The sequence below is a fragment of the Oryx dammah genome, unplaced genomic scaffold (assembly GCF_014754425.2).
Source record: "Oryx dammah isolate SB20612 unplaced genomic scaffold, SCBI_Odam_1.1 HiC_scaffold_21, whole genome shotgun sequence".
In the NCBI taxonomy this organism is placed as follows: Eukaryota; Metazoa; Chordata; class Mammalia; order Artiodactyla; family Bovidae; genus Oryx; species Oryx dammah.
Window position 1 is genome coordinate 77,881,312 of NW_024070205.1, and position 26,444 is coordinate 77,907,755.

At 48.4% G+C, this 26,444-nt stretch overlaps 1 protein-coding gene across 1 annotated transcript; it reads left to right on the forward strand.

The window, feature by feature from the left end:
* Nucleotides 1-14,115: 14,115 nt before the first annotated feature.
* Nucleotides 14,116-24,171, forward strand: FMOD (fibromodulin). The gene is made up of 3 exons (XM_040263047.1): nt 14,116-14,263; nt 16,964-17,951; nt 22,543-24,171. The coding sequence occupies exons 2-3, from the start codon at nt 16,973-16,975 to the stop codon at nt 22,692-22,694; spliced, it is 1,131 nt and encodes a 376-aa protein (XP_040118981.1). The 5' UTR covers nt 14,116-14,263; nt 16,964-16,972; the 3' UTR covers nt 22,695-24,171.
* Nucleotides 24,172-26,444: the final 2,273 nt, after the last annotated feature.

Below are 26,444 nucleotides of genomic sequence, written 5' to 3' on the forward strand. Positions count from 1 at the left end.
AATCAAGTTCTAAAAAAATGGCTGCACGTCTAAACCAAATTGTGGCCAGATAAAGCAAAATGGCCATCAAAAATCACAACACAGAACACAGAGTTAAAACACATGCCTATAAACCTGGCAGTCCTCATCAGACAATCCCTTAAATACAAGAATACAGTCTCAGCAAACCTCCTATCGAGACACAGAATTTCAGATCCAAGTACTAACAGAGTAAAGGAAAATATCTCAAATCTTCATAGATTTCAAAGGGAGGAAAGGAAGCCAGGTTGAAAGAAGAAGGGGGAGGAGGTGGGAGGGGGGCAAAAGGGGGGGCCTTACAGACGTCTCTTGCCACCTGCAGATACCCAGGCATTGCGGGACTTCTTCCTGGGCCTCTAGAGAAGGGAGGACTCGAACTCGGCCCGACCAGATCAGAACCAGAAGTCGAGTTCTCTGCCAAGAGGAGGTGATCTGTCTCCAATCCTCAGCTCAGTCTTCAACCAGATTCCTGCATCCAGGACCGGGGGACTAGAAAAATGGGGAAGGATAGGCAGGGTTAAGGAGAGGAAAGAGACAGGGAAGGGGAGAGAGGTCAATAAAGTCTCTTGTTCCTTACCGGTCGGGGCACTCTGGCCAGTTGTCCACGTCAGGAGGAGACCAGGGACAAAAGGGTCCCAGTTGCGGCCGCTGGGTCTGGTCCACTGGCAGGCAAGCTGACCCCTGAGTACCCGGCGTGGTCAGGATGTCAGTCTCAGCGAAGAAGAGTCCCACCAGAATTGCCATTTGTTGCGGGAAGGGGGACCCCTTCTAGGGCCTGAAACTGGGCTCTTGTCTAACGTTCAGAAATGAATTGTCTGAGGAGACACATGTGCTGACAAAGCAAGAGATTTTATTGGGAAAGGGCGCCCGGGTGGAGAGTGGTAGGGCATGGGAGCCCGGGAGGACTGCTCTGCCACGTGGCTCGCAGTCTCCGGTTTTATGGTGATGGGATTAGTTTCCAGGTTGTCCTTAGCCAATCATTCTGACTCAGAGTCCTTCCTGGTGGTGCACGCCTTGTTCAACCAAGATGGATGCCAGAGAGAAGGATTCTGGGAGGTGGTCAAACAGGTGGTGTCTCCTTTTGACCTTTCCTGAACTCTTCTGGTTGGTAGAGGCTTATTAGTTCCCTGTTCCTAACCAGGACCTCCTGTCTTAAAACAATTTATGCAGATGGTGGGTGGACGGTTTCAGTCAGTGTGCTTCCCCTAACAATATGACCTAGGTATCCACGGCTAGGTATATTCTCCAAAGAACTGAAAACAGGTACTCAAACAAATAATTGTTCACAAACATTCATAGCAACACTATCCACAATAGCCAAAAGGTGGTTACAACCCAAATGTTTATCAGTGGATGAGTGGATAAACAAACTGTAGTATATACATACATACAAGGGATTATTATTCAGACATAAAAAGCAATAGAGTCCTGATAGATGCTATAACTTTGGATGAAACTTGAAGACATTATACTAAGTGAAGGAGGGCAAAGAATCACACGTTGTATGATTTTTTTAATATGAAAAATCTAGAATAGGCAAATCCATAGAGATAGAAACCAGATTTTTGGTTGCCAGGGACTGAGGGGGGAGAAAGAATGGGCAGTGATTACTTAATGGATGAAGGGTATTCTTCAGGGGTGACAAAAATCTTTTGAAATCAGAAAAATCTTTTGAAATTAGCTTTATAACATTGCGAATGCACTAGATGATACTGCATTGCACATGTAAATGGCTAATTGTCTTTTTATTTCAATAAAATATGTACATATTTATGGAAGTCTGGCAGTGTGTGAAGTCTTTGGTGTTTATAACCACTGACTTGCTTACTCCTCTAAAATGAGAAGAGATGGGGCAGCTTGCCTTAACTCTCCTCGAAAACATATTGCAACCACACTTCACTACATATGGTTCAGTTCAGCCTCGCAGGTCAGTGTTGCTGCCAGACTGTGTGGGCATATGTTATCATGCATACACTGATGTGCCCACAGGCGGTGGGGCTCTGCGGAAAGCACAGTTCCTGTGTGGAGCACCCATCCCTCTGCAGTGAGCAAATAGGTCCTAATTTACCCTCTCAGGTAGTGGAGAACTGTCAGCCAATCCAATGAGTTCCTATTTTCATTGAGCCTTTTCACACATAGCAGTGCCCAACAAAGGCAGGAGAGACTCCAAAGACAATGCCAGAGGGAGACTGTGGGCAGTTGAAGGCAATGCGCAGGCAGGGTTGCTTTTCGCTGATGAATAACACACCACACTCCTCTGACGCCATCTCCAAGCACTGCTTGCAAATGGGTACTGCTTTCCTTTGGGAGGGTCCCTGTAGAGGCAGGGGCCAGAAGGGACCCTGAGCCTGTAGGGTTGGACGTGCACCGTGTTGAAGGAGTATGGCCAGATTGTTGCTGCTCCAGGAACTCTGGGTTGGTACCCAGTCCTCTTGAACTGTTAGGGCTGGCCATTAGCCTTGGGTTTATTCCTTTGCTGAAGATCCCAGGAGGGCTGAGTGGGTAGGTGGGCATGTGTGTGAGGTGGCGAGAGAACACTCTTGGGTGCTGTTCGCTCAACAGGAAGGCTGCTTTCTTCGCCTCCCAAACAGGAGGGCCTCCAGCTCTTCTCATCCATCCATGCCTGGGGATGCAGAGGTCTAGCAGGAGCATGATCACCAACCTTTAGAGGAGCCGCCTGGCTGCCCTTGAGGCCATATCCCTAATGACCTCAGGTGAGTGGAGCCTGGTGACCTCCCTGAATCCCAGAGCTGAAAGTGAAGTGCGTTCATGCTGCTGGGCTCCTTTACATTGGTTGGTGGGTTGGAGGGGCAGTTACTACATGAGCTGCCAGAGGTCCTGCCAGGAGCACTCAAGGCTCTCTCTACCTGGTGAGCTGTCTCACCCAGCGACCGGAAGCCGGCAGTCTTAGGTAACGGCTCCTTGCTCTTTCCTTGCATCTGTCCAGTCCTGGGACGTACTGGGCTTTCGGAGAAGCTGCTGGCAGCCCAGGACACAGACAGCAGTCTGCAGGAGGTTTTGTGGGAGGTCAGAGGGAGCCTGGACAGCCAGGCAAGCCATGTGCAGCAGTGGCTTTCCCAGGGCACAGGGACCTGCTCATGCACAGGCATTCATGTGCATAAGCAGCAAGAGAGGGAGTCAGGCCGAAGGGAGCAGGTTCGTCAGAGGCTGATCTGCTGTAGTTGGAGAGGCATTAACCAACAAAGAAAGAAAGAATGGCGAAATCTGCCTTTCCTTTACCTACAACCAGCTGGTGCTCTTTGCCTATCCCCCCTGCTAAGTTAAATTAGGAGAGGGACTCATGCAGCAGAGGATAGGACACTAATTGAAGCATCACTTTGTGCCTGAACCCCAGTCACTTATTTCACTCACTTAAAATGCCTCCTGATGATATCCCTACACAGTTCAGAGCCTCCATGGGGCTCCCAGCCCTGGGCTGCAGACATAGGTCTCTAAGAACAACAGTACAACTAAGCGAGAACACGTCTCAGCTACTAACCTTTCAAATCTTCCTTCCCTTTCAGAGAGCAGCACTTGCTCATGTCGCACCCCACCAGCTGCTAACACTGACGTCTCTCCTCCAGCGAACCCACCGCAGCCAACTGCAGACCCAGGCCTGACTGACTCCAGGTCCGCTCCCGCTCCCTCCCCAGCCTCTCCCTGCTCTCCCCTCTTCCTTGTCCTGTCCGGCTCTCTTCCCTCCTGCTGAGGCAAGATGCTACGGCTGGCAGCTGTCAACTCAGTGCACTTCCTCAAACCCTGACTGAATGAATACGCACGAAGCCCTAGGCCCGAATGCAGAGTCAGAGGAGCTGTTCCTTCAGCAACGTCAGTACAAACAAGGCCCCGAGTCAAAGAAAACTAGGCCAGAACACAGAAAAAGGAAGAGAGTCAAAGAGCACCTTGACTTCGCCCCCTTCAGGCGCAGTTCTCATGGAAGCCTGGAAAAGAAAGAGATGGGGAAGGAAGAAAAAGAGACAGGGAAGCTGGGTGTCCGGCAGCAGGTCAGGGGCCTTCCCACAGCTCCGGACCCTGTGCTAGATACCGTACGAGTGGATCTCCTGGAGTTGGGGCTTTCTAGAAGTTCCTTCTTCTAGGAGAAGCCGTATATACCATTTGCTTGTGTTCAAATCTTAGTTCACCTCTTTGAGGCTCAGCATGTGTTCAGTTCAGTTCAGTTCAGTCGCTCAGTCGTGTCCGACTCTTTGCAACCCCATGAATCGCAGCACGCCAGGCCTCCCTGTCCATCACCAACCCCCGGAGTTCACTCAGACTCACGTCCATCGAGTCCGTGATGCCATCCAGCCATCTCATCCTCTGTCGTCCCCTTCTCCTCCTGCCTCCAATCCCTCCCAGCATCAGAGTCTTTTCCAATGAGTCAACTCTTCGCATAAGGTGGCCAAAGTACTGGAGTTTCAGCTTTAGCATCATTCCCTCCAAAGAAATCCCAGGGCTGATCTCCTTCAGAATGGACTGGTTGGACCTCCTTGCAGTCCAAGGGACTCTCAAGAGTCTTCTCCAACACCACAGTTCAAAAGCATCAATGCTTCTGCGCTCAGCCTTCTTCACAATCCAGCTCTCACATCCATACATGACCACTGGGAAAACCATAGCCTTGACTAGCTTTTCAATATGCTATCTGGGTTGGTCATAACTTTTCTTCCAAGGAGTAAGCGTCTTAATGTCATGGCAGCAATCACCATCTGCAGTGATTCTGGAGCCCGAGAAAATAAAGTCTGACACTGTTTCTACTGTTTCTTCCAGCCCAGCGTTTCTCATGATGTACTCTGCATATAAGTTAAATAAGCAGGGTGACAATATACAGCTTTGACGTACTAATAGAGATAATTGTAGCCATGTTCCACAGTGCTGGGCTTCCCTGGTGACTCCGACGATAAAGAATCTGCTGCAGTGCAGGAGACCGGGTTCAATCCCTGGGTTGGGAAGAATTCCTGGGGAAGGGAATGGCTGGCTACCGACTCCAGTATTCTTGTCTGGGAAATCCCATGGCAGAGGAGCCTGGTGGACTACAGTCCAGGAGGTCACAGAATTAGACTCGACTGAGTGAGTAACACTTTCACTTTCTTTCCAGAGTTTTATGAAGTTTAAATGAAATGATGTGTGATAACTTAGCCTTAAAAATATTAATTCCCTCTGTTTCCTTTTTCTAGGTTTCCAGAAAGGAGGCAGATCCTTCTAATCCTGTACCCTACATCCCAGTTATACCCTCAAACCAGAACACATTTTCTCCTGGAAGATGTTATTTTATTGATATTTATGAAATGAGGTGTTGGAGGAGGGGAGGGGCAGGTCCAAAGGAATGTAGCAGGCCAGACAGAAATGTCTCAAGGTGGGTGAAGTTTGTGAGGCTGGCTGCTGGCAGGAAGGTGAAGGAGAGACCAAATTCTCCCACAAGGATGTGTTTCCTAAGCCGGCTGGAGACCGAAGAAGTGGAAGAAGAGGGAAGAGAGTGAGTCTTTCTGCATCTTGACTGAAGATCAAAACGATTTCTATTCTTGTAAATTCCTTTAGAAATGTGGCCTCATGAGGATTGGGAACGGAATTCACTTCTTCACAAACTTTTATTAAGCTGCCTGGCCAGGAGCCATTTGGCAGCTTCTCTAGTAAGAAAGCTGTGTAGGAAGCAGCAATGTCCCTCCTCAGGCTACAGCAGCAGACTGCAGGGAGCTGGGCCGGTCAGTTCCCACGGTGGGTGACCTCATGGCCAGCATACATCTCCGAGATGCACAGGGGCACCCCTGCACCCTCACCCCTACAATCACCAGCTGCTCCTCCAGTGACTGAGGTGCTCACCAGCCAAAGTGAATGACCTAAAACTGTGCTATTCAATTTGGGATTCCTGGGATTCACGAGGCCCTGGAAAAGCAAGGCGTATCTGAAGCATCATTTTTACTAAAGGAGATTTTGGGGGGCTGTGATGTGCTCAGTCGCGTCTGACTTTTTGCGACTCCATGGACAGTAACCCACCAACCTCCTCTGTCCATGAAATTTTCCAGGCAAGAATACCAGAGCAGATTGCCATTTCCTACTCCAGGGGAGCTTCCCAACCCAGGGATCATACCCATATCTCCTGAGTCTCCTGTACTGGCAGATGTATTCTTTACCACTACGCCACCTGGGAAGGCTTTTTTTTTTTTTTTGGTGAGGGGTAATTTCTATTGAAATAAACATGAATGTTTTATGGGACAAAATTCAGGTGATTTTTTAACATCAGATGTGAGATTTCAGTTTGAATGAGCTGCTTTGGATTATGTTCCTTGATCACTGGAGAGTACACATTCATTCTCTCCTTTTCTGGGTACTTCATTTAAAAAAATGTTTGAAAAGCCCTTCTTTTTGGAGCTAGATGTTAGGATGATCTAGCTTAAAAGTCATCATTATCATCTGCCTGCCTCTAGATAGCACTCTCAAACCTGGTTACACACTAAAACCTTCAATCAATTCACAAAAAGACGTCAGATCCCATCTGCAGAAATTCTGCCTCATTTGCCCAGAATGGGGCCTGGGGCTGGGTTTGTTCCAATGCCACCCCAGGGACTCCCACGGGCAGTAGGGGCTGAGAACCACTTCTCTGGAATTGAGGGCTATATTGTCAGAATCCTAGATCCTTTGGGCCTTTGTTCTGTTTTTTCTTCTGTGTCAGGTGTTTACACTGTTTTCTTTCCAGGCTGTCATCAGCTACAATCCTACTAAAATTATCTTCCCTCTGATCTTCCCACAGATTAAGACATAGGTCCTCCTTTTTAACCAGTTCCTGGACAAACACCCAAGGGAAGGAAAGGAATGGCATTTTCTAAGTATCTCCTATGTGCCAGGTGCTGTGCTAGGCATTTAAAATTTTTTAAAAACTACCCCAAGAGCTATGGTTAACATTTCATGCTATAGATAAGGAATCTGAAGACCAAGGAAATTAAGCGGCATGCTCTAGATTCTGGGATTCAAAGTCATTCTGTCTGACTCAAAATCCCTGCCTTTTCCAAGACAATGACAAGATATTGCCCTTCCTCTTTTTGTTTTTAATGGATTTTTCTTAATTATTTTTTATTTGATGGTTAAACTATTGCTTTATTACAGGGGCCATGGAGTGAACTAGAGTCCTAGATATCTCACATGGTACTAGGGATCATTTTTTCTGGTCTTTGCAAATAGAACTAGATCCAAGTCCAGAGACCTTCCGATGGACTCACGGGACCTGTTTCTAGCTTTTGCTTTGAGAATTCAGCCTTGTCCATCTCCAGGTAGGAGTTAGCCTCTCTCCTCAGCCCAAGGGTATTCAGAGTGGCGCTACCAGTTTAGTGGTGTTCTCTCCCCAACCCAAACCTGACTCTTACGCTCCTGTCTGGGAAGGAGCTGAGGCATCTCGCTTTCTGGACTGCTCTGTACGTGGCTCTTGAATCCTGACTTTTCCATGAACCCCTGGATAAGATATTTCCCCTATCTATCCCCCAAAGATATTTGTACATATCTGTGTAGGTTTCTACACTAACCTTATAGTCACCTCTCTTGTCCTTCCTGGGGCAGTTCAATAATTCCAGCCCTAAAATTCCTACCTCTATCCTTGGCTAACTTCTCTCTGATTGGTTTAAGTTACCAAAGTATGTTTTACTTAGTTAGTTAGTTAAGTCACTCAGTCGTGTCCAACTCTTTGTGACCCCATGGACTGTAGCCCACCAGGCTCCTCTGTCCATGGGATTCTCCAGGCAAGAATACTGGAGTGGGGTGCCATTTCCTTCTCCAGGGGATTTTCCCAACCCAAGGATCAAATCCCGGTCTCCCACATTAGAGGCAGACACTTTAACCTCTGAGCCACCCGGGAAGTCGTGCAAGTACGTTTACTACCCTTTAGTAAAGTACAGCTTCCTTGTCACTCATTTATTCATAAGGTTTAGAAAAGGCCTAAGACACGCCAGGCACTTGGCCAAGCGTTGTGCTGAAGGAGGCACAACAACATTGCCTCCTTCCTCAGGGAGCTTGCAATCCACTAAAACGTCACAGGGTCCACCATTTACTGAAGGGCCACATGTGGCAGGCTCCCTACTAGGAGCCTATGTCCTGTACATTTAGTCCTCCCAGGGTCTCATGAGTTTAGGGTTACTGCCCCCACTTTCCAAAAGAGAACTCCAAATCTCACCGATGCTTAAGCAATGCTCAAAGCCATGGAGACTTCAATTTAATAAGTGGTAGAGCTGGAATTTCAACATATATCTGTGTTCTCAACCCATGCTTTTTCCTTTACTCTGGAGATTCTATATAGCACAGTGGTTGGAAACTCAGACTCTAGAGGTGGACAGGCTTAAGTTTAAAACCCCAGCTTTGCCACTTTTAATTGCTATATAATCTTGAAAAAATTAATTAGCCTTTCTGAACTTTGGTTTCCTCATCTGTAAAAATAAGGTATAAAAATTCCTATCTCATAGGTTGTGATGAAAATTGAGAAGTGGTAGGTGGTATTTTAGAGCTAATATCCAGACCTGGTCTCACCTACAGCCAGGTCACATTGCGGCAGATACCAGCATCCTGGGAACTGGTCTGTCCCACACTGGTTCTCTCCAACAGCCCCAAGCACAGTCTGAGGGGCACCATCAGCTCATTTGCAGAACAAAGATGGATGTCACATACTTAGTCACTGAGATACAAAACCCTCTAGGCTTCAAATTTCACTCTGTCTTCTTCCTCAGTTAGGTTTCACTCTCTGATCCATCCTCCCTTTCCTGACTTAAATACAAGTATACTTTCCAGAAGGTGATTTACTGGAACCCATCGTGTATGTCATCATCATGTGAATAAAGACAAGTGTGCAATAAATACATAGTAAAAACAAGTGATGCTATCATTAAATAATGAAGGTTGTTCTCTGCCTTATTTTTCAAGAAATTATTAGAAGGAAATTCCAAAGCCCTCAATGCATTTCCCAGAGCTTGGAACTTGAGATCTTTTTCTTCTTGCATTTGAAAGAAAACAAGCCTCCCCACCCACTCCAACATCTTTGTCTCCTCTTTTGAGGAGACTATCCATGGTGAGAACTTAGAATAAGCACTCAGTACCAAAGGAGTAAGGGAAAACCTCTCCCTTAGAAACTCTGGGACACCATTTTTGGGTACCCATATAACCAGGACTTTCCATCAAAACCTCAGACTAGTAAACAATCCCTCTCTGGCATCAAGAGTTCTCGGAATGGGCGAGCAGCAGGACCTGGCTGGACCATGATCATCTTTCTACTGACCTCTTTATAGCCAGCTCAATAATTTTGTTTGGGTGGATTTCCAGTCTTACCCTTCATTCCTTGGTTGATTGGGATCAGAAGTGGTGTTATAAAAACAACGACTTTCGGGTCCTATGAAGGTTGAAGAGGAAGGGTTTGGCAGCCAGAGGCACATCTCTCTCTTTGCTGAGAGGAATTTGAATCAGAAGGCACTTCAGCCCTTCTAGACGGAGTGGGTCCAAACATCAAAGGCAATTAGTTTCGCCCAGTGGTTGTGGCTTAACCTGCACTTTTTCTGGGTGGGGAGGAAATAGCAATGACATGAGCCCCTGGAAAATATAACTGACCTGAAGGCCTAAGGGTTTTCCTGGCCTGGTTGGTGGTTATTCCACCAAACACTGGGTTCTGAGGATAGGCAAACTCCGTAGAGAGCCAAAAATAAAGTTCATTTTATAACCCTTTACTGATTACCTACTAAGTGCCAAGCACTATATGCCCAGCTGGGGATAGGGTTTACAGAAATGAGTAGTAGTCTCTTTAGCTTGTTTGCCGTCCAGTAACTGGGTAGTGCTGCTGGCTTTACAGCTCTCAGAAAGCACCAGTGTCCCAAATGAACTTCCTTCACGGGCTGATTCCTTTGGCAATCTGCAGACATCAGGAGCCCTTATTTGGTGTCCCATATTGAAACCAAGTTCTGAGGGCCTAGATGCAGAACCAGGCAGATTGAGAGGCAGTAGTCAAAATGGAGGCTAGAATTCATTGACAAAGGAATTTTTGAACAGTGAATGGTTCCCTGAAACTCTCCTCTTGACCTGATCTTGCTCATCCGCTCCCTCTTTCCTTTCTCCCCAGCCTGCCTTGCAACAGAACAGATGACTGGAGACCTAGTGCATATCCCACCTGGGGATACTGTGTTTTTTGGTAGATCTTAGTTGGAAAGAATCCCAATCAATGTTTGGCCCCTAGACTCTCCTGACTTCCATTGTCAAGTATTATGAAGTGTGGGAATATAAAGTTGTTATATTCTCAAGGCCCTGTTTTCTGGAGACTGTCCTGTCTTACCCTTTCATTATGTACTCTTTCTCAGGCTCTTAAGACAGATACCGTGGCTGACACGTCAGTCTCAGCAGATGTTGTTCTGCGTGCAGAACAAACTTCCTTATCTTCAAAGCCTTGCTATTGCTTTGCTGAGCTCTGTTACTAAATTCCAGATAAGTTCTCATTGAATATGCACTCAGTGTTTTCTCGGGGAGTTGCTCTTTCGAGAGCTCTCCCTGCACTGTCTCTCATAATCCTGTGTGGTTGTGGGAATTAATTCAGTGCAACACCACCACAGTTAAGTATGCTAGAATTTTAAAAAGTTAACGTCTGTACCTAATGGGTAGAGTTGTCCAGGCTACCTAGATCTAGCTATGAAGGGTCTCTTATGTCCAGTTGCCAGAACTAGTGTTTTCCATTGTAGAGCGATTGCTTTCTGGATTCAGAAACGATGAGAAAGTTATCTGTGCATTATTCACAACCACCTGCACATTAAGGGCACTCTGCCTCACCCATGAAACCAGATTTTGCTCCTTATGTGTGCTCAGTAGCTCAGTCGTGTCCAGCTCTTTGCCACCCCACAGACTGTAGCCTGCCAGGCCATCCGTGGGATTTTCCCAGCAAGAATACTGAAGCAGGTTGCCATTTCCTTCTCCACGGTATCTTCCCAACCCAGGGATCAAACGCAAGTCTTTGGCAGCTCCTGCACTGGCAGGCAGATTCTTTACCACTGAGCTACCTGGGGACCCCTTGCTGCTTATACACCTGCTTTATTTTGAGCAGGCAGTCTATCAAAACTTCTTTGTGTTTCCAGCTCTTAAAAGCATGCCAGGCATACAGTAGATGCTTACATGTATTAAATTGAAATGAAATATGTCTGGAGTCAGGAAACGAAACCCGGTATCCCAGACACCTCTCATCCTTACAATCCCCTGCCACAGATTCAACCAGACTGGGCCACTGTAATTAGCTGGACTCCATATTAATTGAGTTCAACCCTGACAATAAGGTGGTCACCACCCCCTCCGCTGGTCCTCTGGCCCTGTGTTGTGAGAAAGCGTTCTGTCTTTGGAGTCATGTAGGTCAAGGTTCAAATCCTTGTTTTACAACCTAATCACTGTATACCTGCGATCCTCTATTTTCAACATAAAGTATCTACTGTGATTACTAATGAGATAACATCCATAAACCATCTAGTTTATAGTAGGCAGTCAGCAAAGGCCCATTCATTATATTTAATCTTTTTAAAAACTTTGAAATTTCTGAGGAGATTGGGTCCCTAACAAGGACTTTTCATATTATGCCAACAGTTCAAAACCTACTGGAGCAACCAAAAGTTCCATTGTTTAAAATTTCAATTCTAAATTCTTCAAATTCAAATCTGAGGCTTTCTCAATTAGTATTTTTTAAAAAAACAGGAGTGAGTGTTTCAAATTCAAACCTTTGTTTATTGTTGATGGAAATGTAAAATGGTATGACTACACTTTGGAAAACAATATGGAAGTTCCTTTAAAAAGATACAAACAGATTACCATACGATCCAACAACTCCGTTTCTGAACATATAAGAAAAAAGTAATTAGAAGTAGGATCTCAAAGAGATATTTGTACACCAGTGTTCATAACAGCATTATTTGCAATAGCTAAATGTAAGCAACTCAAATGTACATTGAAAGATAAATGGATAAGCCAAATAGAGTATATACATACTGTAGAGTATTATTCGGTCTTTAAAAGGAAGGAAATTCTGACACCCGCTACAAGATGGATGAACTTTGAGGGCATTATGCTAAGCGAAATGAGCCAGTCTCAGAAAGAGAAATACGGCATGATTCCATTTGTATGAGTCACGTAGAGTAGTCAAATTCATAGGGAGAGAAAGTAATTCTTTCTACTCTGGTGGTTGCCAGGGGCTGGGGGAGGGTGAAATGGGGTATTTTTGTTTAGTGAATATAAAGTTTAAGTTTTGAAAGATGAAAAAGTTCTGGAGACTGGTTGTATAGCGATATTTAAAACATCTGAACTGTGAAAATTGTTAAGATAGTAAATTTTATGTTATGTGTAATTTACCACAGTTAAAAAAAATTTTTTTAAGGGGTGTTCCTTAGCTGTTAGCAGGAGGCAATTAGTTGAAGAAAGAGCATTTCAGATGCATGGGTTCATCTAAGCTACTGAGATTCTGAGGTAATCCAGATTCTTCTAGTACCTGACCTTCCAATTTATCCTGATATATCTAACTGCCTGCACGCATCTGCACTGGAATGCCTAACAGGCATCTCTAACTTAGCCTCTGTCCCTCCCCGGCTTTCTAATGTCAGGAAATGGTGCTACCACCAGCCCAGTTGCTCAAACTCAAAATCAAGGACTCATCCGTCACTTTCCCTAACTCCTTCTCTGGTCCATCTTCAAGACTTTTCAACTTGTCTAAACATACATAGTTCCCTCTTTCACTGCGCTGGCCCAATCTGCTGTTATCTCTCAACAGAGGAGAGCTAGAGCGCCTGCTTCCATACTTTCTTCCTTTCCACCGCACAGCAGTCTCTCCCACGGACTTTTTAAAATGTAGGTTAGATCTTTTCACTTTCTCTCCTTAAAACAAGTTGTTAAAGTACATTCAGAATAAAAGTTAAATCCATTCCATGGCCTAAAAATCCTTTCATGGTCTAGTTCCTGCCTGCTTCTACGACCTCATCCTCCCCTTGCTCAGAGTCTCAACATCTGTAAAATGGGTACAACAGCAATCATCTCTACCGCAGACTGAGTGAGTATCAGCTGTGTGCTGGGCCAGGGGCCTCACACAAACTACCTCATAGTGACCTTATGACAGCTCAAGGCAGTGCTGTGAACCCGAGGGTCATCATGAGGTGGGTGTGCGTGACGCTCGTGCACAGCAAAGTGAGAGTGAAAGTCGCTCAGTCGTGTCGGACTCTTTGTGACCCCATGGACTATACAGTCCGTGGAGTTCTCCAGGCCAGAATGCTGGAGTGGGTAAACTTTCCTGTCTCCAGGGGATCTTCCTAACCCAGGGATCGAACCCAGGTCGCCCCCATTGCAGGTGGATTCTTTACCAGCTGAGCCACAAGGGAAGCCCAAGAATAGTGGAGTGGGCAGCCTATCCCTTCTCCGGGGATCTCCCCAATCCAGGGATCAAACTGGGGTGTCCTGCATTGCAAGTGGATTCTTTACCAGCTGAGCCACAAGGAAAGCCCAGGAACACTGGAGTGGGTAGCCTTTCCCTTCTCGAGGGGATCTTCCTGACCCAGGGATCGAACCGGGGTCTCCTGCCTGGCAGGCAGATTCTCTACCAGCTGCGATAGGAAGGGAGCCCTAGTGCACAGTAAGGGACTAACAGATGCAAGAGTCCCTGTCTACCCTTTTATCTCAGTGGGGAGAGAGAAATCCTACAGCCCAGACATGTCTCTCTGGTCAGGGATGGAACTGGAGCCAGAGTCCTCTCTGCTGTCCATCAGTCTAACCACTTGCCCACAGAGGGCCTGGAGCCCAGAAAGCTGAGCACTCGCTCTCCAGTGGGACCCTGGGTTGCTGAAAGAGTTAAGATGCCTCTTGGCAAATCCTGGCCCTCCCTATCCCTGCATCTGCCCTATGGGTTTAATGAGAAATCCAGGCCTTTGTAAGAGACTGTACAAATAACCTCCAGAGCGCCACTAACTCATTCAGCAGAAAGAGACCCCAAGCTGCCAATGCTTCAGGGAAGATAAGTGAGTGGAAAGAAGGTGGTTTTTATAGCAATTTTGAGCGGTTGAGTGTGAGCTCCGCCTCTGCAGCAGCGCTGAGAAAGCCAGGATCTGGACTCCTCAACCTCTCTCTTCATGACATCTGATTAGGAATTTGGGGGCGGGCCCTGGCCTGGCAGAGGCGCGCACACTCTCAGTAGACACACTCACTCCTCTCCTGCTCACACGCTCTCCAACCAAGGAGGCCAGACAGAGGGACGTGGTCACTCTCTGAAAGATTCACCTTCAAGGTAGGTCTGTCACTTTCCTTCAGATTTTGCCCCTGGTAGTTCCACGAAAGGAGCAAAGGAAAGAGGCTGGGGAGAGGGGACAGGGCCCAGGGCAGAAGGAGCAATTCTTCCTTCCCCATCTGGACCGTGTCCCAGGATGCTGGAGCAGGGAAAGGGAGTCGAAGGAGGGGGTTCCCACATGCCCTCTTTGTCCAACGGTTCCTTTCTGACTGTTGGGGAACCTTCAGCTTTCAGCTGTGAAAAAGTGAAGGGCCAGGTATCTGTGGAAGCCAGCTCTGCCCCACTACTACTCGGAAAGTCCACCATCCTAGACCTGCGCCCTGAAGGCTCTTCAGAGGGGCTGAGGCACCTAAATGCTCTTATATGAGGGGAGAGGGAATTTTTGTCGTGTGTGTGTGTGTGTGTGTGTGTGTGTGTGTGTGTGTGTGTGCTTGTGTGTTACTGGGGTGAAAGGGAAAAAACACCCAGAAGTGTTGAGAGTTGACCAGGTCCAAGGAACTGTGAAATGGGGACCTAATTCAGGTTACAAAGCAGCTTTTGGTTTGACCTCCTGGATTCTGATAGGAAGGAGACATGGTTCTCCAGAACGGAGAAATGAAAGAACCGCAGTAACTCCTGAGTAAGCTCCCCCCAACTCAGAAAGTACCAATCCTAGAAGCTTTCCACCTCACACAACTTTGAGCACAGGAATGTCTCTAGCTTTGGGGGTGAGGTGGAGAGGATTTAAGAGTATAAAGCCTGGAGCAACATTGCTAAGAGATGGGGAAGGGGTAAAGAGAGGCATAAGGTCCCCAACAACCCCTTTCAGCAGTCATGACACCGAGAGAGAGTCAAGTGCGTAGGATGCACAGCCCTGGAAGGCTTGAAGAGGAGGGCTGCTCTTGCCTGCCAAGGTGCCTAGTTTGGAAGGAGAAGTGGAGACAGAGGCTCACTGTGCCAACCTCCAGACAGCCACCCTGGTCCTGCAGCAGCCCAGAGCTGAGCATGGAAAAATGTGCTACTGGCAGTGGGCCACGCTATCCATTTTCTCCTGGGCAGTGCCAGGGCCCAGCCAGCGTGCCCAGGCAGTGGGCGGCTGGGGAGGCTCCCCAGGAACACTGTGGGCTCTTTGTCTGAGGCTGCTGAAGATGAGTGAGGCACCTCATTCCTGGAGCCTGTGGGCTACTGGGATGAAGCAGGCCCGAGGGACTGGCTCGCAGGGGACAGAGAGGGCTGAGGGAGACGCTGGCCAGAAAGGGACCAGGCTGACTATCGCCCCCAGGGGCCTTCTCATCAGCCCATGGGCTTTGACGTTGGGTTTTAGAGCCCTTTCTTTCTCTTGTCCCCAGCAAGGGCCAACAGCAACGTGAACAGCATATGTGACTATGCTCAGACCAAGAAAGGTTCTAAAGTTTCTCTACCCAGGGGTGACACTCACGCCTCTGGAGGGTGCCCATTGCTCGTAAGGGCTGTGCGGTGCTCTGGCTGTCGGTATCCAGGGTAAGACATCCAGCCGGACAGGCCGCCCTCCTCTTTCATGCCTTCAGCTTCCCTCTCAGGGGATATCAGACTCATACTTCTCTCCAGGCCTTGCCTGCTTTCGTCTCACTAGCACACAAGCTCAAAAGCAATGAGCTGCCAGGCAATGTGGGGCCTGGCTACGGAGACTGGTAACCCAGAGGTCAGCACCGAGGGCTTCGGATGGGAAAGCAGGACACCAGAATCCCCTTCTAGAGTCGTGTTCCCCTGGGCACACTCAAGAGTCTTCAATTCCTGTTCCACTGTTTGATGTTCCTCGTTCTCTCTCTTGGTCCCAGCCGGCTCTGGCATGATGTCCGTGGTGGAGCGTGAGAAGTACTAACACTAGATGCTACGGAAGACAGCCCAAGGCACTAAGACTTCATGCTCTCAACACCCCCTCTAGAACACAAGGGCCGCAATGGGGGCCACAGCCCCTCCGCAGAGAATCTGTAACTGCCGTATGACGGCCCTTGCCAGCCAAGTTGCAAGTATAGCCACAAGCTGCCAACCAGAGAGTTTCCTCACCAGTAGACCATTACAGGTTCTGGCACTGTTACAGATGCTGGTACCACAAGCCCAAGGCTTGTGATGGCCACAGGGGACCACACCCTTCTCCAAACACTCAAAACCAGAACTTCCCAAGTAGTTCAAATCTTCCCCTTTGAGACCTCAAGCCACTCTTGGGTATTTCCCAGAGATATGGGAAGAGCCAGAGGGTTTTTTTCCTTGGACTCTTGGCAAACATTATTCCCTGGGGAGTTCAAACGGCATGTAAATTCAGGCCAAAAAGAGCCCACCACCACTCCCACTCCCATGGAAGTTGCTGTGGGCTTTCTCACTTCCCTAACAGTACCTTCAGGTTGCTAGAGGCTCCTATGGGCCTGCTCTCTGGGGAAAAAAAAAAAAAGCAATACTTCCACTCAAGCTCCTTCTGATCTCAAAGGCTCTGTTTCTGTAACTCTGTGAGCAGAGGGAAATGCACCTAGCTCCCCCAGGGAGCCAAGACTCATCTGGACCAGCATGTAGAGGCAGTGCTGGGAGAGGCCCAGAGGAGGTGGGAGCAAGGACTCTGCTCAGAGCTGCTTTCTGCTGAAGGTCAGGTCTGAAGAGCTCAAAGCCCAAGGCTCACCTCTTCTGCCTCTCTGCCTCCCTGGAGTCTCCTTCACACCTGATTCCTCTGTTTTCTCTCCCTTCTTGCAGAAACACAAAATGCAGTGGGCTTCCATCCTGCTACTGGCAGGGCTCTGCTCCCTCTCCTGGGCCCAATATGAGGAAGACTCTCACTGGTGGTTTCAATTCCTCCGCAACCAGCAGTCCACCTATGATGATCCCTATGACCCTTACCCCTATGAGCCTTATGAGCCTTACCCCTACGGGGGAGAAGAGGGTCCAGCTTATGCCTACGGCTCTCCACCCCCACCAGAGCCCCGAGACTGCCCCCAGGAGTGCGATTGTCCCCCCAACTTCCCCACAGCCATGTACTGCGACAACCGCAATCTCAAGTACCTGCCCTTCGTCCCCTCCCGCATGAAGTACGTCTACTTCCAGAACAACCAGATCTCTTCCATCCAGGAGGGTGTCTTCGACAACGCCACTGGGCTGCTCTGGATTGCTCTCCATGGCAACCAGATCACCAGTGATAAGGTGGGCAAGAAGGTTTTCTCCAAGCTGAGGCACCTGGAGAGGCTGTATCTGGATCACAATAACCTGACCCGGATACCCAGCCCACTGCCTCGGTCCCTGAGAGAGCTCCATCTTGACCACAACCAGATCTCAAGGGTCCCCAACAACGCGCTGGAGGGGCTGGAGAACCTCACAGCCTTGTACCTTCATCACAACGAGATCCAGGAAGTGGGCAGTTCGATGAGAGGCCTGCGATCACTGATCTTGCTGGACCTGAGCTACAACCACCTTAGGAAGGTGCCCGATGGACTGCCCTCAGCCCTCGAGCAGCTGTACCTGGAACACAACAACGTCTTCTCAGTCCCCGACAGCTACTTCCGGGGGTCACCCAAGCTGCTGTATGTGCGGCTATCCCACAACAGCCTCACCAACAACGGCCTGGCCTCAAACACCTTCAATTCCAGCAGCCTCCTTGAGCTCGATCTCTCCTACAACCAGCTGCAGAAGATCCCGCCAGTCAGCACCAACCTGGAGAACCTCTACCTCCAAGGCAATAGGATCAATGGTGAGACGCGGGCAAAGGGGAGTGGGGAGTGCTGTCTGTTGCATTGGAAAGATCTGATCCCGAGTGCTGGGGGATCAGAAGAAGAATTAGAAGTAGGAGAACCAAAGAAAATTGATGAAGCAGGTTGAGAACCCTGCCACATCCCGTACAAAGTGGTACAGAGTGGCATACTCTTAGACTACAGGGCAGTGCTAGGAAAAGTCACTGGGGAGTGGGTTGGTATGGAAGAAGAATTCTCAGAAGAGGTAAGTCTAAATTTAGGTCCTGAGAGATAAATGGGTATGGGCTGGAGGAATACAGGGCTGAGCCATCCTTAGAGGTCCCATCGCCACAAGGGACCAGTCATTTACCAAGTCACTTTGAGAGGATGGCTAGGAGATTCCCGTGTCTCACAGGAAGGGGTCAGCTGTCAAGCTGTGAGAAATGAGTCTGGAGAGGTTTGGGAGGGGGTGGTTCATAGACAGGGGCATTTAAGTTGAGGAGAAAAGTGGGCTGCTAAGAAACCATGGTATCTGTACTTTCTCACTGACTCCAGAGAGGACGAGCTCTCTGTTTCCCCCCGATCAGCCTGGTCTTATGCTCGGATGCTTGTGTTTTAAACATGCGGCCGGTGGACGGGAATTTGCAGCCTCTCAGAGCTGCGTGCGGCACTTGGCTCTGGCTGGCTCTCCGGGAGCATGAGGTGCCCTGGGTGACACGAGCTTGACTCCTGCCAAACCCTGCAGTGGCGAGCAAGCACAAGGCCTCCTGTGTGCCCAACACTCCCCAGAAGGCCCAACGGATGGCCTGTCTGCGAGAACCAAAATCTCCATTTCCGACGGGCCTGTCCAGGCGCCTTTTGGTCCCTCTCTGGGTCTTGTGTTCAGAATGTGCTTACACTGCGCCAGATCCTCTGACGTCTCAGCCCAGCTGGAAGGTGCTGAGCCAGCATTAACTTCTCCTCCTCTGCAGCAAAGTACCTCTCTCCCTGGGGGAGGAAGGACTCATTAATGGCCATTGGCAGAGGGCTTTGAAGTAGAGCCTGCTGAGAGCAAACAGCACCGTCACAGCATCAAAGCACAGATAGGACTGAGGTCAGAACCTCTCCATGGATCCTTCTCTCTCCCTGTGCTCACAGAACAGATCATTCATTTGGCAAGATGTTAACAAGCCAGACAGCCTCCCCGAGTAAGAGAGGCACCGGTCCCAGAGGTGGACTACTTTGAAGTGTAAGACACCATCACGTACACTGCAAACTGTTCTGTATTTAAAGTCTCTCTTTCTTTGGGGAAGGTCTTCCTATTCCCAAGGCAGGGTTCTCTAATCTCTCATATGTTGCATGATGTAAAAGCTTTGACATTTACTTCTAGCTGTCTATCATCCCACCCAGAAGTCACCACTACTTACCTGCTGCTGCTACCCACTCTGAATCCAGGAGGAGTGTCATAACAGAAATGTCACATAGTATCCTGTGCTTGATCAGAGTTTGACCTTGAAAATGTGACAGAAGAACAGCTATCATGGGAGAGAAGCCAATAGTTACTGCCTAACTGTATAACCAGTGAAACTTGGGGTGGAAAAGACTCCATCACAGCATCTTGTCACTCTGCCTTCTTGCAGAACCACATATGTCCTTTAAATATAAGGTGGTTCACTTCTTCCAAAAGCTCTGCCAAAGATAAAATCACATTAGTCAAGTGTCCTAAGGTCTTGCAAGAAAGTTTTTCCTAAGTCAAACCTAAAAAGGTTCAGTGTTTACCCCAAATCCCTTCTTGTGCAAAGCTCCTCTATCTGGTTGTCCCCCTTTTAGTCCTTTTTTTGGGGGTAAATAACACCAACATCTTATTTTTCTTAATTAGTGGATTAGTACATTGAAGGCTTTGGTTCGGGACCTGGCACACAACTGAAAAAGCACTTGCTTTTCGACACACAGTGACTATATTATAAATTTTTCCCCTCATTGCCACTTTGACATTGCCAGATACAGTTTTATTTTATCTTTGCATTGCAAACATGGGGTGACTGAGACACAGAGAAGGAAAAGCAGTCTCTTCAGGTCACCCAGATCATGTAGTATAAACTCTGCCTTTAGCATTAGAGGACTGAGAGCCAGGCTTCTCTGGCTGAGAAAGGAAGGAGTACCTCTCTGATTCAGACCACTAGCAGGAAAGTGAGTTCCCCAGGCTCAGCCATTCATCTGGGCAAATGTGAAGGAGGTCTCCCTGCAGGGGACCCAGAGCAGGGGTGGGTCATGAAGGTAGGATTGAAGCAACCCTTTGAGAAGAGAGCTAAAAGGACAGGCGCTGAGTGCAGGGGAATTAAGCCTGGCTCTCTCCCTCCCTGCTTCTTTCTCCCACTACTGTCTCCCTCAGTTTTTCCAGCCTGGCAACAGCAGGAAACACAGCTCAGAATGTTATTCAGTAGCTCTGGGATCCAGTGGAGCAGGGCCAGTAACCAGGAGGAATTTGGAAAAACTTATGTCAAAATTTAATCTGGGATGCAAAGTATCCTCCAGCATCTCCAAGCAGAAGCCTCTGTCCTATTCATGAACTTAGAGAGGGCTAACATGGGGGCTCACAGTGCTCAACGTGTGGATAGAATCTATATATGCTGAGTGTTGAGCAACTCCTAAATATGCCTCATATTTATAGTTGCACAGTGGGGAGCCAGGACTTCAGCAGACAGTCTGAAGGCCCCAGGCTGGTATAGAGAATCCACTGTGGAACCTCTAAGTGCAGTCGCCCAATACAGCTGGAAGTGATATTCAAGCCAGGCCACTTCGTTTTTCTCTCCAGCCCAACCCACTCTGCGCATTCTATGCAGACACCATAGAGCCAGACTTGACTAAGCCTCGACTCTGCCCCAACCTGTCCACTCGGACGTCACTTGATCTATTGCCTGGGACCAGAAAGGGGACATCCAAAAGCATTCCGGGTCTCCACCCAACCCTCCCTGAGTGCTCTCTAAAGAAGGATATTCCCCATTCTTCTCATTATTCTTTGGTTTTTCTGTCTTACATTTGTAGCACATGTTAATTGGCTGCAGACTTCCCCATCTCCTCTTGGTCAGTTCTTAACAGAGACTGAAAGCAATCGCTAGTGCTAATTTCAAAAACAATTTCTTCATCTATCTAAGCTCTCCATAGAGAGCTTACTTTCCATACCCATAACCACAATGCCTTTGATAGTCACCCCAGGAAGAGAATCAGGAAAGCCTTCCTCCCACTCCTCCTGCCCAGCTCCAGGCTGACATACAGCTCCTGACCACTGTGGCAAGCAGAGAAATGCCTCTGGTAGAAGCAAAAGCAAGCCAAGCTCTGAGTCTGCCTAAGTGTTACAGCCCTCCAGGTGTAGCCTACCAAGTCCCGACAAATAACCTCACCCAAAATCCCTCCGGACCCGAACCATCTTTCTGCTGCTCTCATATACCACATTGAAGGCAGCCTCTATGGGCGCCAGCAGCTTTTCGGTGGTAACTTTTGCTGTCCCTGCTGGAGTTTTGGGGCTTCCCTGGTGGTGCTAGTGGTAAAGAATCTGCCTGCTAATGCAGGAGACATAAAAGATGTGGGTTCAATCCCTGGGGTGGGAAGATCCCCTGGAGGAGGGTATGGCAACCCACTCCAATATTCTTGCCTGGAGGATCCCACAGACAGAGGAGCCTGATGGGCTACAGACCATGAAGTTGCAAAGAGTCAGACCTGACTGAAGCAACTTAGCACGCACGCAGGCTGGAGTTCTAGCTGAGCTCTTGTTTTAATCCTTCAAGTTCCTGACCCAGTAGGATAGAGACAGAGGTAGTTGATTTGTCCAAGAGAACAAGCAGAGGGAGAACCGGGTGAGTGGTAGCTGAAGGACTTGTGTTTAAACCAAACACAACGATTGTTTCTGTTAGGATTACAGGACTTGGAGCGTTGGGGGAGAATCTTCAAACTTCGAGATTACAAAAATGGAGAGTAAACTAATCATATTAAATGCAGGAGGCAAGGAAATTATTTGAGTTTTGAGCTCCATGGCAGCTCGGTTCACCTCTCCTTAAACCTCAGGGCCAAGATCACTCCTTTGTCTGTACTCAGAATGTACACGGGACAACCCCCTCAAAGCTCTGCTCTCAGAGGCACTTGTTTCTCAGTCCAAGTTTTCTCTCTTTAATTTCTTTCCGCTTTCTCTGTCTGCAAACTGTTAGGAAATATTCAAAATTTAAGTCCTTCCACCTACCCAGTCTTCCTTCTCAAAGCATTTGGGAAACGCCCTCTTCTTCAAACACAATCAAGGGAGAACTTCATAGCTGCTAGGGTTCCTCTTTGACTGCCTTCTGCTGCCACCTGCTGCCCACAGAGGGGAAAAGACCAAGGCCTGCCGGGAAGGACCTTCCAGGGTTTTGGGGGGGTGGGGGCATGGGTAAAGAGGTGGAGCTATGCAGGCAGAGACCTCACTTTATCCCTGGCTCTGCTCCCCAGTGGGTGCAAGTTTGACTCGGATCCTGGGAAGCGCCTGCCCCACCCAGCCAAGCTCTCCCCTCCCCTCAGAAGCTTCACAGACTCCGTGGGGCTTTCCTGCGGTCCCAGGCCCCTGATCTGGGCTTCTCCCCATCCCCGCCCCTCTTGTCCCCACAGAGTTCTCCATCAGCAGCTTCTGCACCGTGGTGGATGTCATGAACTTCTCCAAGCTGCAGGTGCTGCGCCTGGACGGCAACGAGATCAAGCGCAGCGCCATGCCCGCCGACGCGCCCCTCTGCCTGCGCCTGGCCAGCCTCATCGAGATCTGAGCGCCACTGGGCGCAGGGCCGTGCCCCCACGCCTCTTTGCATTTGGCTTGATGGTTTGGTTTGGCTTTTGCTGGAAGGTCTGGGACAGACCGTGTGACAGAGGTCCATGGGCTCTCTCTCTAGTCTTCTTCCCTGTAGGCAGTTTTAGGTGGAGTCAGGGGACAGGCAGCCTTCTGCTGAGGGCCGTGAAACGTCCGTTTCTAAGACAGAAGTGGTTGGCAGAAGGTGTAAACCCTGAAGTCCCAGTCCCCGAAATCTCATTACCCTCGAGGTCTTCACAGTGATCCAGTGTCCTGAACCATTGCCTGAGCAATAGAATAACTGTGCTTTTGAAGTAATATCTGACTCTGAAGGCAGCATCTGACTGCTCCCCCACGTGCTGGGCTGGTCGTGCCAATACTCTGGGCTCCCACTTGCTGCTTCTCAGATATACCTCTTGCCCAACGGTCGCCTCCTCAGTCCACCTCATCCACTCAACCATGCCCCACAGACATCTTAGGTAGAGGCAGGAGAAGCCAAGGTGTATGCATAACTGCCCAGTGACTGCGCAGAGAACTCACATTGGTGGCTGAGGTTGGAAGGACACCAAGAATCACCTTTACACCAGCGGTCACCAGCGTGATGACAATATTCCAGGCTTGATGTGGGAGGAGACAGCCAACCTCAGACTTAGCTAAATGTGTGGGGCTATATTTTAGCAACTGGGCAGTTCTTTGAAGGTGGGTCAGACTTCAGAAAAGGAAAGCGACCGGATGTTGCTTATTATCAGCATCCATGCATCCATAATGGAGGCAAATACACCTTGAATTGGCTGAACTGAGGAGGCAGCCCCAGTAGTGTCATTCTTGCCCAGCACTCTCTGCATTCCCAGCAGCTCCCTACTTGAGTTTTTATCTTCAAAGGCAGAGGCCATGTGGTTCTCCAAGTATGAGAGAGGTAATTTGTCCTCTTACGCAAGCAGAAAGGTCGATAACCTGATTGGAGAGACAGACTCCAACCAGCCCTGGACTTGCCACCCTCATTACTGAAGCTGGCTGTCGCTTTATAGCTTGGCTGGAGAGCAATTAATCTTTCCCATTTCTGGAAGTAGCGCTGCCTGGGGACCTAACCCCTGCTTTGTGGGGTACCACTGGGTTGGGGCCATCTGGGCAGCCGTGGGCAGAGACTGCTTGAGGAGAGCTCCCTGCACAGATGCCATTGCTTCCCTGATACCGTGTATGCTTTGAAGCAGTTCCCTGAAGAAAGAAGAGGGGATCCTTGAACTATGTTCTTGGCTCCAGAACCTCAAATCCACAAAAGCCAAACCAGCTCATTTCAACAAAGAAGCTCTGATGTGAGGGGCAAGGCCGCCCCTTGGCCCAGGGCTCTTCAGAAAGCATCTGCATGTGGACACCATCATGCCTCTATAAAGGATCCTTATTACAGGAAAAGCATGAGTGGTGGCTAACCCAACCAATAAAGTTATTTTACAATTGCATGTGCCAGAATGGAGTCATTTAAGGCGAACACAGAGAAAGGTTACTTTAAGGGGACCTACTGGCATCACATAGGCCTCAGACTGGAGGAGCCCACATTCTCATCTATTCTGCTTGGGCAGATGTAGCTAAGGGTTTTTTGTTTTTGTATAACAATCTCTGTATAAAATCTCTACAGAAAACTTTGTGCTCTGGAAGTTCTTCTTTAAATCTAACTTCAATTCTACTAGCTTCCCATTTCCTTCCATTTGCTCCCCAAGAGATAAAGAAAAACTGTTTTGCTTTCCACTCCCCCTCCCCCAGCCCCGCCCCAACTCTTTCTACCATTTTTCTCCTTCAACCATTCTCGCACTGGTGGGTCTAGGGTATTGTCTTAAGTGCCCCTGCCCTCTAGTGGCAACTATGCAGAACTGAGGGCAGTCAAGTACTGCAAAGCACCTGAAAGAGGAAACTAGGCAGGCAGGAGCTAGTTCCATTCCTGAGTCGGGAAGATCATGGCAACCCCCTCCAGTATTCATGTCTGGAGAATCCCATGGACAGAGGAGCCTGGCAGGCTACAGTCCAAAGGGTCACAAAGAATTGGACACGATTCACAAAGAACTTAGCACAGCACAGCACAACCCATCTGCTCTTTCGTTCAGCCTCTCAATGTACATTACTTAAAAGCCTTTAAGAACATGATGCTTAGCAACTGTTATATAAGTCAGGAGGGTGGGCTAGCGTTGTGCTTTTAGGACAAGTCATCATTTTCTAATAGAGAAATAACCACAACTGATATTTATTGAGCTGAATATATTATTTACTGAATATATTCATAATGAATTCTGTGAAATTCTGTGCCAAGCGTGTTACAAATGATACAACTTCATCTGAAGGCAGACTGAGCTAATTTGATCATAATCCTCTGGAGCAAGAGTTAAGCAGGAATTTGAGAATGCAAAAAGATCAGTCACAACTTTGGCCATACACCTCTCTTCAAGCACAGCAAGGTCAGCACATCTGCCTTGGTGCTCCAGTTCAGGGAGATGTCACATGAAGTAGGTGGAGACACAGACACACAGGAGGGGGTCCAGCCACGCTGCAAGGAGGAACCCCTTGCCTCTCAGTTTTGCTTTTTAGCAGCTCTCATGAATATCCCAACCAAGACAGCAGGGGAAGAATCCAGAGCCAGGCTCAGCCATGATGCAAGGCTTCCCTGATTTCTAAATCCAGGGCTTCTCAGGTTGGCAGCAGGACTGGATTATCCATCAGGCTCAGTCAGCTCTCTTCCTTTAAGTTAGCACTTATTATGGTTTAGGTATTTTACTTATGTTGCCTCATTCAGGTCAGTTCAGTTCAGTTCAGTCGCTCAGTCGTGTCCGACTCTTTGCAACCCCATGAATCGCAGCACGCCAGGCCTCCCTGTCCATCACCATCTCCCGGAGCTCACTCAGACTCATGTCCATCCAGTCCGTGATGCCATCCAACCATCTCATCCTCTGACATCCCCTTCTCCTCCTGCCCCCAATCTCTCCCAGCATCAGAGTCTTTTCCAATGAGTCAACTCTTCTCATGAGGTGGCCAAAGTACTGGAGTTTCAGCTTTAGCATCATTCCTTCCAAAGAAATCCCAGGGTTGATCTCCTTCCGAATGGACTGGTTGGATCTCCTTGCAGTCCAAGGGACTCTCAAAAGTCTTCTCCAACACCACAGTTCAAACGCATCAATTCTTCGGTGCTCAGTCTTCTTCACAGCCCAACTCTCACATCCATACATGACCACTGGAAAAACCATAGCCTTGACTAGACGGACATTTGTTGACAAAGTAATGTCTCTGCTTTTGAATATACTATCTGGGTTGGTCATAACTTTTCTTCCAAGGAGTAAGCGTCTTTTAATTTCATGGCTGCAGTCACCATCTGCAGTGATTTTGGAGCCCCCCAAAATAAAGTCTGACACTGTTTCCACTGCCTCCCCATCTATTTCCCATGAAGTGATGGGACTGGATGCCATGATCTTTGTTTTCTGAATGTTGAGCTTTAAGCCAACTTTTTCGCTCTCCTCTTTCACTTTCATCAAGAGGCTTTTTAGTTCCTCTTCATTTTCTGCCATAAGGGTGGTGTCATCTGCATATCTGAGGTTATTGATATTTCTCCCGGCAATCTTGAGTCCAGCTTGTGTTTCTTCCAGTCCAGCATTTCTCATGATGTACTCTGCATATAAGTTAAATAAGCAGGGTGACAATATACAGCCTTGATGTACTCCTTTTCCTATTTGGAACCAGTCTGTTGTTCCAT